Source organism: Peromyscus californicus, unplaced genomic scaffold (assembly GCF_007827085.1).
Source record: "Peromyscus californicus insignis strain IS unplaced genomic scaffold, ASM782708v3 Scaffold_18__1_contigs__length_77618521, whole genome shotgun sequence".
Taxonomy (NCBI): domain Eukaryota; kingdom Metazoa; phylum Chordata; class Mammalia; order Rodentia; family Cricetidae; genus Peromyscus; species Peromyscus californicus.
The window spans coordinates 76,420,393-76,433,784 of NW_026294480.1; the positions used below are offsets into that span (position 1 = coordinate 76,420,393).

Below are 13,392 nucleotides of genomic sequence, written 5' to 3' on the forward strand. Positions count from 1 at the left end.
GAGCAGCCTTATTCATCATACTATTACTCTAAGCTTACTCAAAAATGAACCTCTCCCAACACACACACACACACACACACACACACACACACACACACACACACACACACACACACATACACACTCCCTCTAAGAACCCCCAACCAAATAAGAAATCCAATTTTAGTTCTGTCAAAAGCAGAATGGGGAACAGAGCCAAATGGTGCTTTTAGGTCTTGCAGGCAGGCTACCCTAATTGCCAGAGACTATTCTGATTTATGTGCATTAGGCCACTCGTACAGTACTAAATAGAAGTACCATCCTCAACGCTAGCTGCAGCTGGCCTAGTTCTAGCAAGTGAATGGAGATGGTGCAGTTTGCACCATCTGACTCTGTACTAGTAAGGTTGGTAAAGGGCAGTGTGCCCACATCACAATGTGAACTAGCTCTCTTTACATTAATTTCTCTAAGTACAGCTAGGTATTGATATGCCATTTTACGTTTTCACAGCACATATATGTTCACAATGTTGTAAACTAAGTCTATGAAGACTGGCTCATTAAAATGGGGTAGATATACTTTAAAAATCTTGTTGTATTAGCTCAATCCAGTACTCACAATAACACTATACAAGTTACAAAGGAAAATGAACAATTGAAAAGTATAAAATTGCAAACCAGTTAAAATGTTTTTGTATTGTGGCTTATAAGAAAATAATAGTTAATCAACCCATTAATTCATTTCTGTTTTCACTTTAGCATCCTGTATGTGATTTGGTCAGAGTAGAAATAGCTACACAGTAGTTGGCATTAAAACTAAGTCTCCACAGACAACTGACACCTGAAGATGGGCCTACTTAGCTGTCCTCTGGCTGCGTTCCTCTGAGTGGACACATAGTTGGCCTCTTGCTTGTGTTCCCTACACATCTGTCTGCTTTCCCCTAGTTCTTCAGGAGGATACAGAGAGAGGAGGTACTGTGTTAGTAATCCTGGTGTGGTAGGGAGGGGTCTGACAACATTGGCCCAGAACACTCAGGATAGGGGAACTCTCTGAAATGTCCCATTGAGATGATTCTGATTATGATCAAATTGAAAAAAAAATTAAGAAAATACATTTAAAACGTGCCACCATTTTTTAATTTGCCCCAAACGTATTTTCCACAAGAATGTTCTTCCAGACACATTTCTGATAAAATCAAATATCTTCAATTTTCCATATAACTTGAGAATTGGATTAGTGACCAAACTAAAAAGCAGAAAATTTTACAATAAATTTTGAAAGTGACAAGCAACGTTCGCTTTAAGCCCTCAAGCAGTGCAGCACTGTCTTTACACTCTATTCTAGACTGAGGTCAAAACTGAAAGCCTGGCCGTGAATGAGTTCTGGGCTTTGGGCAGGTCCTATGTAGTTTCCCTCACTTACAAATTAGAGAGTGACTGAGTGCTGAGCTGCAGGGCAGGCCTAGGATTTTGTAACTTCCTGACATACCTGCGGAGATGAGGCAGCATCTTTGCTGGAACACATGGGAGACTCTGATCGGCTAGTGCCAGCATTCTGAGATGGATTTAGTTTTCTGTAAAGGAAACACATTTTCCAGGTAATAAAGAGGACTCTGAAACACACGGAACAGAAAACTACCCCTGCTTCTCTTTCCCACCTCAACACTAAATACCACTGACCGGATATAGTAATATCTATACCAATTTTAAAGACAAAAGGGGAAGAAAAAAGGAGCTTACCTAGAGAGCACTGACTCCAATGACCGTCTGTCTGTCTCACTGTAACCCGGCCAGTCTCGCTGGAGCTCCTTAAACACATAATCCTTTAAGGTATAGGAGAGGTCCTTAGGATTCAGATTGGCCACCTGGAACACAGGATGCAAACAGAGCATTAGCTATTTTCGTTGACTATATAAATCTTTTTTATGATCCTCCTGGGAATATATCCAGAGGACCCTACATCCTACCACAGAGACACTTGTGCAAAATGTTCATTACTACTGTACTCATATAAGAAAGGAAATGAAGCCAGCCTAGTTGTCCGCCTTCTGTTGAAGAATGGATAATGAAAATGTGGTACACACACACATACACACACATACACACAGTGGAATTTTATTCAGCTGTTAAGAAAAATGAAATTTGCAGGAAAATAGATGGAACTGGAAAACACTATATGGAGTGAAGGAATCTAGTCTCAAGAGGACAAAAATCCTCATGTTCTTTCTTATCTGTCTACTTGAACATTTGATGTTTGTATGTACATAATGTTGTAAGCTAACACAAGCATGGCACCCATAGGAGGACAGCTATGTGGAGTCAGTTCTCTTGTACAGCTTTGTGTGGGCTCTGAGGATCAACTCTAATAACCAGGCTTGCAGAGACGCACTTTGACCCACTGAGTCATTTTCAATGCTGCTGAGTCACAATAAAAATCCTTGGCCATTTCTATTTAAGCAGAAAATGAACAGGACCCTAATGGCAAGTTATAGCTTCTCAGCCAGCAGCACAAAGTATCTCTACAAATACTACCAATTTTGATAATCCTGCTCTTTACTTCTTTTATGATAATCAAGTTTATTTCTTTTATCTGCCAACTTTCCTGAAGAACTATTTATTCAAGGTCCTTGAAGTCCCCTCAAACCAATAAAGTAAATCACAAACTAAAGGCTCCTCAGATATCTGTTAGAGGGTTTATTCCCAAGTGAAATCTTTTCCTACCCCTTAACTACAATTTCTAGAATGTCCAGGTCAATAATCTACTCGCTACACAAATCTATGGACTTAGGCCAAACTAAAAGTACTTAAAAATTTTTTTATTGACAGTTTCATATTTTATATAATGAATTTTAGTCATTTTGATCCCGTATTCTCCTTTCTTATCCCTCTCAACAAGTATCCCTCCTAAACACCAAAAATACTTCTTAAGCCTAGAAAATCCCATAAATTTGGGAATGGTCTTTTCAGTAATTTGACTTCCTGTTGTGCCTTTAAAACGTACTATCAGATTTAATAGTTTGTCTCATATGAGCACTAATTTAGTATTAACGTTGTCATAAAGCAGCCTTTCAATCTTGTAAATAAATGAATACAAGATGCAAACCAGACTTCCTTTGAAGTGGAATATACACAACAATGGTTTTCTTTTTCTGTTATCTCTGACAATGTACAAAAGTAACACCACATCCCCACCACAACCACCTCTTGAGGTTTGTGTATGGACAGTCTCCTGGTCATTACCCTTCCCTCAGGACCTTTCTTAAGTCTCCAGTGCTCATGCCTTATATGGGGATGTGTTCAGTAACTGTCTTCTGCTCTATTTTCTTCATTCTTCTCCTTCCCGAGTTCGCTCAACGGTAAAATTTACAATGCCCGATCTATACACTAATTCCTAGATGAATGGCTCCAGCTCCAAATGTCCTCTGAATACTTATGTGCGATTACCTACTGATATCTATTGGACATGTCTAATCAACATTTCCAAACCCACCACAACCCTTACACCTGTCCCTTTCCTGCACTTCTCTAATCAGTAGCTCAACATCCACTGAACTGCTCTAGTCAGAACCTATTCATAACAAATGGCGCCCAACGGCTCGAGTTTCCACCTTAAACCTGAGAATATTTAATAAGCAATTCTAAACAGAGCCAAAACCAAGTTCCTGCTTCATGTCTCATATGGGCAGCTAGAGGCCACAAAACGCGGGTTTGAGCTACTGGTGGGTTCCTGGTGTTTGCGCTTGACCTGCAGTATGGTGGGAATGAGGCATCTGCTAGCGGCACATTACGCTGTGTGGTAGATTAGTCTTTACTAATATATATATATTCTGGGCTACACGCTGCTTTGATAGAAGCATAGACCCACTATTTCTGAGAGTTGATGGCTCCCAGAGCTGATGGAAAATGTACCACCGCCATTTTGGGAAGTTGAAGTGGGTGGAGCCAGCAGCCACAACACTGTTTCAGTCTTAGAATGCTGCAGTTTAAAGCAATAGGTTCACAATAAGACTGATTCAGATGGAATAGTTTACAATGTATGTAAGAATGTACGTAGGCTTGAAAGAGAGAGAAAAAGGAATATATAGTTATATAAACAAATAGTTTTTAAAAATAAAGTCTTTAAAGAAACAGTAAAGGTAATAAGCCACGTAAAGATGGCTATCACACAGAGAATCTGGATTATGTTGTCTTTGATATTCATAACTGAAGAAAAACATTTGATTGTAAAAGCTGTTGAGTTATGCTAAAATGTATACTTTAAAGGTACCTTGACTTCAAAATTTGGATGTAAGGATATGCTGCTTTGGAAAGGAGGCTCTGCTTTTGTTTCCACAGAAAGCAAGAGGCTATGGATTTATTCCAGATTAAGATACATCAGGTTTGACCAACCAAGACCCCCTGAAAGGTCTCCAATGACACCATGGCCCAGATGATCCAACATCCAAAATGGTTTCAAGGCAACTGGCTCAGACAATACAGCCTCACGGACTACCCCATAAGCCTAAAATTTTCTTTGTGTCCCCATAAGATACAGCGCCCCCCTCCAGCAGGAAGTAGTAAGAGATGCTACGCCCAAATTCCCAGATATACCAAGCTGGCTTTGGAGATGGAATTGGCTCACTCCCCTTCTAAACCCAGACATATTGCTAAAAAAAAAAGGTTAAGAGATTCTTATGTCCCAAATCAGAAGAGCCCTCTGGTGTGGGACAGAGAAAAACCAGTATTTTATTTAAATCTGGTTGATTATAAATGCAATCTCTTTCTAAAGAAGAAAAGGGGATATGATATAGATATGATAGGATGAAAGGATAGATTAATGAACCTACTTTTAAAGAGTAACTTGTTTAAAATGTTTTACATTGGTATAGATTTTAGTTTATTGATACAAACTTAAAGTTAATTTTGTTATACTGTGTGTATATTTCTACTCTTGTTGAAGGTGTTATGTTTGTACAGCTCATTTAAAATTGTAATGGAGAATTAAAAATAGATTAATAATTAGTTATCTATGATAATCATACTCGTAGCCATGTTAGTTAAGTCTTCTAGGTATACATAGATATATTTCAGATAGATAGGTAATCTTCAAATACTTCAAAGACCTACAGAATATGGCATTTAAAATATTTTAAAAATTTAGACTATCTGGACAGTGAAACATGTCTGCTTCTGACAGCACTGACTTACTTCAGAGAGGAGGATGGGCATCGAAGACACTCCATATGGAGTTTATCTTCACCTTGGCAAAAATAGCCATTTGGGCAAGAAACTGTTCTTGCCAGGATTGCTTGATCGACTGGACATACAAGACCCATAAAAAGGTGACCACTGAACTTTGCTAGACAAAATGGTCCTTCAGGTTCCTGCTTTGCAGAGGAAACTGCCAGACATTCTACAGGACATTAAAAAAAGTGACTGAGAGACTCTAGGCCTGTGGGCTAAAGACAGATGCCCCAACTTTACAAGAGAATTTTGGATGACTGTCCAGGCTGCCAGCTGTCTCTTTCTACACTGCAAGACTCCCAAAAGTTGCTTGCATCCTTCTCCCATTTCTCAAGTAATAGTATATCCTTCTGAGGTCTTTGATGTAGTTGAAGCTAGATAGCTACAATTTTCCTTAGTTACGATAAAAGATAAGTTAGATATAAAACCTTAGACTCACAAATATAAGATAGATAGGATATCTTCTTTAATTTTGCCAAATAAACTAGTTATTATAAGTACACTAGATATTATTACTGTAATTCTTGCTTGGTAATTGTTTTGTTATCTGTAATTTTACTATGTAAAAGTTAAAACCTTCCTTTTTGAAAAAAAGAAAAGAAAAGGGGAAGTGCTGTGGATATCGTTCTGTATAAATAAAACACCGATTGGCCAGTGGCTAGGCAAGAAGTAGGCGGGGCAAGGAGAGAGGAGAATTCTGGGAAGTGGAAGGCTGAGTGAGGGAGACACTGTCAGCCGCCGCCATGACAAGCAGCATGTGAAGATGCCGGTTAGCCACGAGCCACATGGCAAGGTATAGATTTATAGAAATGGGTTAATTTAAGCTGTAAGAACAGTTAACAAGAAGCCTGCCATGGCCATACAGTTTGTAAATAATATAAGCGTCTGTGTGTTTATTTTATAAGTGGGCTGTCGGACTGCCGGGACTCAGCGGGACCCGGAGAGAAAACTCCAGCTACAACTGCAGGCCCCTTTCTTTTCTTCATCTCTGTTAGAAGGTTTTCTCAAAAACGTATCTCTAATCTATGAAACCAATTCTACCAGACCAAGCTGCCAACACATCATACCTTGACTTCTGCAGTAGATTTATTTAAGTAGTTGTTCTCTTCCATTCTCAACCCCCAAAGCCATCCTTGACACAAAGTGAGTGGTCTTATTGAAAGTATAAATCAGATTATAGTATATTGCTGCTTAAACTCCACTGCTACTTCCCATCTCACTCAACATAATCTCCTTATCTGATCTGCAATGCCTTCTGAAATTTAGTAGTCTCCATCCCTTCTACCAGGCTTCCAGAAATGATGACTCTTCTTGTCTTTTGCTTTTTATTTCAACTAAGAGATAGAGGTTCTCTAAACTTCCCCTTTATAAGCAAATCTCTTGAGACTCCATGAGAACCATGAGACTCCACACCTACAATGTTATCTGGTATAGTCCAGGGACAGTCATCCCTTGTGTTCAAAGGGATGACCCCAGCCGGGCGGTGGTGGTGCACGCCTTTAATCCCAGCACTCGAGAGGCAGAGGCAGGTGGATCTCTGTGAGTTCGAGGCCAGCCTGGTCTCCAAAGCGAATTCCAGGAAAGGCACAAAGCTACACAAAGAAACCCTGTCTCGAAAAAACCAAAAAAAAAAAAGGATGACCCCATTTAATTATGTAGATTTAATGTATCTTTCCATATACTATAAATAACCTCAAGGTTACTTACAACAACCAAGAAAATATAAATATTATCTACAGGGTTCTTATATGCTGTTGTTTGAGGAATAACGACAAAGAATAAAGTCTATGTATGGTCAGAATAGATGCAATTAAAAAACTGTGGTCTTCAATTAGTTGAGTTCATAGGTGGACAGCCTGTTGATACAGAGAATCAGCTGTACTAAATAAACAGAATGAATGAGCAATGAATGTGAGCTTGACTAAAACATCCTAAGATTAAGATTCACGTTTACTGAGTTTTTTGATTTTTTTAAAAAGGTTTTCCAGGAAAAGTCATTCTAAGGAAAAGGAAGCTATATATTCGTATACTAACTTCATGGTAACAGTTTTAAATCACATCTAGTACATTATTAAGTATATTCTAATTAATAACACTCACAAGGTGCTCAAAGAAAACTACAATGTAAGTAACAAATCAGCAAAAACATCTAGTGGCACTGGCAAAACAGAACTGATCATTTTATCTAGTATGTTTGTTAACTAGCTGGTGACAAAATAACCAATTTTTTGATCATCTGCTTATTCTGTTACTCTACTCCTTTTAATGTCAGTTTTGGTCAGTTCATGAAGCAGAAGTTGTATTAGCTGCTAGGAATGTTCAGATAAGGAATGTATGGGTAACTGGCTTAAGTCCAAGTTCTTAGTATGTGTCTGTTTTCTTCCTTCTAAAGATGAAATGATATGTGCACGAAATGCCTAGCCATACTGTGCCTGGCACATAGTATAAGCTTCCAAAATGGTAGGTGTTACTGGCTTCTCTATCTGTTTTCACTAGGCTAGTGGTTCAGCTCATATCAAACACCCAAATTACTCAAGGACTTTATACAATTTGGTGCTCACATCCTTCTTTCAGATGCTTCACTGATTTGTGTGGAGTCGATTCTGGCATAAGCACTTCTCAAAAAGATATTTCAATATTTGGGATATTCAAATATACAGCTAGGAAAACTATACTCAATGATTCTTCAAAACAACCCAATCACTAACTCTCATATCCAATTGTTCAGGGTCAAGTTTATTCATTTTAAGATACAGCTATCTATACTCACAACACCACAGAACTACTGCCAGGTACAGTAGTAGCTTCTATGAGGCTACTCTCCATCTCTTTTCCCTATTTCTCTTCTATCTTAGAAGGTAATTCATAGACTTTCTGTAAATGCATTTACCATGTATTTTGTGATATGCAACCTGACTCTCTTTCCCCAACAGAATACTGAACCAACACACACTCTGTCTCACTTTCATATTAATTTCCCTTTTATCCTTTCTCTTTAGTTTTAATAAGGGCTATGTGCCACGATGATGGTTTTTTTCTCTTATAACATCATAGTACTATGTTTTGAATGTAAGATATGACTGAAAATAAACTTAAAACGATTATTTCTTTAGTATCAGATAAAATATGTAATTTTAAAAAATGATGAAATTTAAGAACAACTTTGAAAATGTCATTACTTTTTTAGAAAAAATAATAGAATTCTGTTTATGATGGATCTGAATGTTAATTTACATTTATTACCTGAAGTATGAAAAATATAGGAAATCACTATCTGATATTTCTTTAATGAAAAACAAAAAGCCTGTAAGACTACTTCACACTATAACTTGTGATTATAAAGTAACTGATCACAGTTGCTCTTGAAACACTCTTATCCCTTAATAAAAACAAGTGACCGAGCTTAGCATACACAATGGCCAAAAAATACTAAGTAATAAGAGCTTCAAAGAATATGGAAGTAACAACACATTCTAAACGATTCACTAGGCAAAAGTATTATGCCTTACACCACCTGAAGACCAACATATGACATTATACAACTTTGCCTCTATAAACAGTGAAACATAGGTGACAGTTTAGGTGACTTAAGATGAAAACAAATAAAAACTTCCCCACTTAATGAAATTTTGGGCAAAATTGGTTTTAGCCAAAAGAGGACAATGCTCACATTTCAACCAGTTTTTAATGAAATGCTCTAAAGAAAAGATGACTTAAGCTAGGAATAGTGGTGCATACCAGTACCATCAGCATTCAGGAGGCTGAGGCAGGATGATCACTGAGTTCAAAGCAAGCCTGAGAAACTTAGCAATCCTCCATCTTAAAAAAAAAAACAAAACCAAAAAAACAGCCCAAGATGTCCTGTAATATCAAAGAGTTATATTTATACATGAATTTTCCCTATCTCAAAAATAGTGGACAATATTAATGAGAGCAAGCAGAGGTTTTATTTGCTGTTTTTCAGACAGGATCCTACACAGTCCAGAACTCACTCTATAGCTCAGGATTATCCTAAACTTGTAATGATTCTCCTGCCTCTGCCTCCTGAGTGCTGTCATATAGGCATGTCCTGCTTTTGAGGTCCAAGGGATCGAGCACACTCTATCAACTAAGCTACCCCACAACCCATCACGTGCTCTTAAGAGAGCCAGCCCCCCAGAAGGCACACAGACGCCTCTTTCTAGTTGTCCTCACCTGTTGCAGAATTGCTCCCAAGGAGTTCTTGTCTTTTTGATTGACACCATCTTTCTGCAGGCGAGCAAGCAGCTCAGGTTTCTTGTAGGCTTTTAGTGCCAGTAAGTGAATAACCCTGTCCCTGTACGGCCTCTGAGAAACACTGCTGCCACCGTGTGTCTTTCGAATTGTATTTGCAGGGTTCATGGGGGTTGACCTTTTCCTCTCAGGCACTGCATCTGAGATGGCTTGAGGCGCTTTCCGAATTTGCACTCTTTTCCCTACAGTCCAGTGAAAAAGACACGGTTACAAATCTGGGCGTTATAATATAATGAGCCCTTTAGCTTCCATAACCCAATTTAGCTAATTTTTTATTTCTAGAAGAAATAAAGGTCATTTTATTTCAATTTTTACTTTAAAGGAAGATGAGAAAGCATTCTAATGAAGTTGCCTATAATATGGAGTAGGAATTTTTAATAAGATTATTTCTTAAAGTAAGTACGTATTATAGATGTACTTTTGCCATTTAGCTACATGTGGACAATAATTAGTGATACAAACAACAGAATAGGAAATTCTAGATTGTTGACTATTTGATGACAGGTAGAAATAAAGTAATTTCCTGCGTTACTTCACTTAAATCTGTGTGTAATACATCACTTATGAAAAAGTGAGAAGAAACAGGAACTCATATACTAAGGAGACATTGTCTCACAATAACATGGAGAAATACACGTCAGACTTCATAAGAAAACACACTTGACTAACCCAGACTGTGATAAATTCATAGACACAGACATCAAAAGAAGTAGAGAACATCGACCAGACTCAAGATGGTCTTTTTTGATAGGCAATAACATATTTGGTAGGCAATAACACCAACCAAGCACACACTCTCAGAAGACAAGACAAATAGATCTGTCTTTATAAACTATACAGGCGGACCAGACGGTGGTATGGACAATGGTACAAGAAGACACACCACTCCCTCAAGGCCAGTGTCATTTGTGTCACTAACACTTTCTGCTTGGACAGAAGGCTGACAGTTGCCAAGTGTGTGTCACAAGTGACGTTAGAACTCTCTATATTCAAATCTATCCAGATAGAGCACCCCAATCAGCCTCTAGTAACTGTTCTTTAGCAAGGGACAGAAAGTAGTACACAATCTCTTTTCATTGTTTCGGAAGTAGAATCTCTTAGCTCACTTACTACACATTATGTCCAACTCCGTCCCCTCTGTTAAGGAGAGGGGAGAACTGGAGACGATGCATTAAACGGGGGGACTGCACTAGGAGGGAGACTAACAAGGAGGAAGGACAGACAAGAAAAGCAATTCTCACGAGCTGGGTCTAGAGATAAACTGGCTTCAGGGACTCTGCTTATTAGTGTTTCTGTTCAGCTGGGTCCAGATAAAACTTAGATACCATCCTACTTCATTTCTGGGAAACTTCAGTCAGTCGGTACACTTCTTTGCAATTTGGACATAAGTGATGGTAAGTATCAGATTAAATTACTGTACAGTGAAGGAACACAACACTAAAGGGATACTGCCTCATGATAAAAAAAAAAACAAAACTAGCTATATAAAGTTTTAAGAGATAGACTTAAAGCTGTTTTCTATATATTTTATAATTTAGAAAAAGCTGGATCAGATGGAAAAGGACTAATGCTTATCATGTACCAATTATGGTGTAGTGAAGGGAAGGCTACGTATGCTAAGGGATTCATGCCAGTAATTTCTTCAAGGTGAGCCTTATTTCCATTTCACAGTTGAGAAATCTGAGTTTTTCAGTGGGAGATGCTCAAAATAGTAAAGTGCTTACTTAGCAAGGTGGGAAGGTCTGTGGTTACGCCCAAATCTCCTCACTTGTACCTCTTCGTGGGAACGGATTTATGAACAAATGCCTAATGCTTTCCTGTCGTTTCCTGTTGGGCTGGAAGCTCTGTGAGGGCAAGGCCATGGCTGCTTTCCACCGCAGAATGAGTCAGTCCTAAGGACTGCAAACGACAGCAGCAGCAGGCCAGCGAGCAGAGGCAGGAGTCAACACAGCCTGAACTTTCCCACACTGCCAGACTGCCAGTCCAAAGACACACAGAAATCTACAATGCAAACCCTCTAGTCTATCATTTCTCAGCTGTGACAGTATTAATGTCACATTCTTTGACCATTCAATGGAAATTTCTGGGGAAAAAATAGGGTTAGTGTCATGAAAATTTAGGAACTTCCCTAAATTCCACACTTCCATCAATTCCCGTAGCAAAGAACCTGCTTAACTCAACCAAGCTGTCACTCAGAAGTCACTCAGCCTGTCACTCTGTTTCTATCTGATCTATCTCAGACCCTTGCTCTCAAAATGGCTCCCAGGGATTGCTCGGTTTGCTCTCACCCTCCCAGAAGGAAGCTCAAGGAAAACCAAGGAGGCTACCTTCGCCGGAAGAGGGAAACGAGTATGATGTTGGAGAGGAAAATGGCCTCTGATGAAGGCAAGGTCTTAACTGAGGCCTGGTGCTGGGCCCTCTGATAACTGCTCTCAATATACCACCTGAGTCACCATTCCTGCAGTCGTCTGGTCGATGGGTGACCAATGATTGAAAGAATAACCCAACAACACTGGCACTGAATTACATTTAAACACCACTTGCTTCAGTCTCTCCAAGCCTTTTGTGCTTATTCAATCAGGATGGAGACCCAAGACTAAGGAAAGAGAGGCAACAGATGAAGAAAACCTAGTCATGTAAACAGTAATAGGATTGTGATGCTAAAGAAAAAGAAAGTAAAGAGGAAAGGCATTAGGTTCAAAGGAGGCAGGTGTATTTTTATTTTTAATATTTGCCTCAGAAAGGCCCTTTAATAAAGCCTGTGGGAAAACCTAATTCTCTTCCCAGACTCAACTGCTAATCAATTCCCCAGGCTCTTTTATATACAGCAGCAGTGGTACCAACAGAGTTGGCTAATCTGGGACTGTATCTGAGTCACTGTTACATTTATGAGTCCATCTCTGGTTCCTCCATTTAATACTAGATGGTAAAATTATCCTTCAGCCAATGGCTCTGAGTCAACAATGTGAAAGAAAATTGTTAACACAGCTATCAGAAAGAAATTAGCAACTATAGCCATCTTCTGTAATTGTTTTTCTGCTTGACTTCCGGAAACTGGCCAGCACCTTTAGCAACAAAGACCTAAGGCTGCAGATACTATCGCAGGGTAGGAAGGATGGCTTGGACTCTGGTTCATTATATAATCTATACAACGGTCTCTGCTAGTACCATTGGGCACCTGTGGTACTTTTTCAAAGTTTCAGTACATGCACACACACAGGTCTCCAACAGGCACAAAAACAACAGAACTACAACAGATCTCAGATGATCTCTCATTCAGATATTCCTTATCTAATATCTGAGAAAATTAAGGTAGTCAGTGACTAGTTCCATCACTTAGATATATGCTAACTCATCAAAAATAAGGAAGATGGAAAAAATAAGAAGAGAATCATAGATATTAGAGCTGCTGGGTTATTTTATACACCTGCATAAGTATCAATATATACAAAGATTGGTAGTTTAATGAAATTCCAGAATTTAGATAGGAGTCAAGAGGTTGATTTAGCATATTAGGGAACAAAGTGGTGGGGATTAGGGACTTTTCCTTATGAAAAATATGATAACGTTCACTACTGATGTAAACATCAAGAGCAGAAGTGGAAGTGTTACAAAACAAGTTGCCATCATGCTGTGTAAGTAAAAGCATCCCTAGTTCCTCTCCAGGTAAACAGGGTTTGCTCTGTTCCCCCCCAGTTTTCAGAAGCTCACAGCTCAGAAAACTAGGCAGGTGACCCCTAGACTCCTAGCAGTGCGGACTTCATCCCTTAAGCTTGGCTTGTGGCCTAGCTCAGCTGGCAGAGGCCCAGCCTGGCACTGTGCCACACCACACCACAGCAGGACCAGCAGGACTCTAGTCTGCCTCCACCCAGGCTCACACCACTGAAAGGAACCTTGTTCTGCAGGTACCTTAGGCTGG

General features: G+C 39.1%; 1 protein-coding gene across 1 annotated transcript in view; it reads right to left on the reverse strand.

Annotated features, from left to right (window-relative positions):
- Ell2 (elongation factor for RNA polymerase II 2) overlaps nucleotides 1–13,392 on the reverse strand; it is a 69,500-nt gene that overhangs the window by 8,815 nt on the left and 47,293 nt on the right. Inside the window, exons 5-7 of the mRNA XM_052743736.1 lie at nucleotides 9,396–9,655; nucleotides 1,719–1,843; nucleotides 1,468–1,552 (exon numbers count right to left, since the gene is read on the reverse strand). Coding sequence (XP_052599696.1) covers nucleotides 1,468–1,552; nucleotides 1,719–1,843; nucleotides 9,396–9,655 — 470 coding nt within the window. The remainder of the gene's footprint in view (nucleotides 1–1,467; nucleotides 1,553–1,718; nucleotides 1,844–9,395; nucleotides 9,656–13,392) is intronic.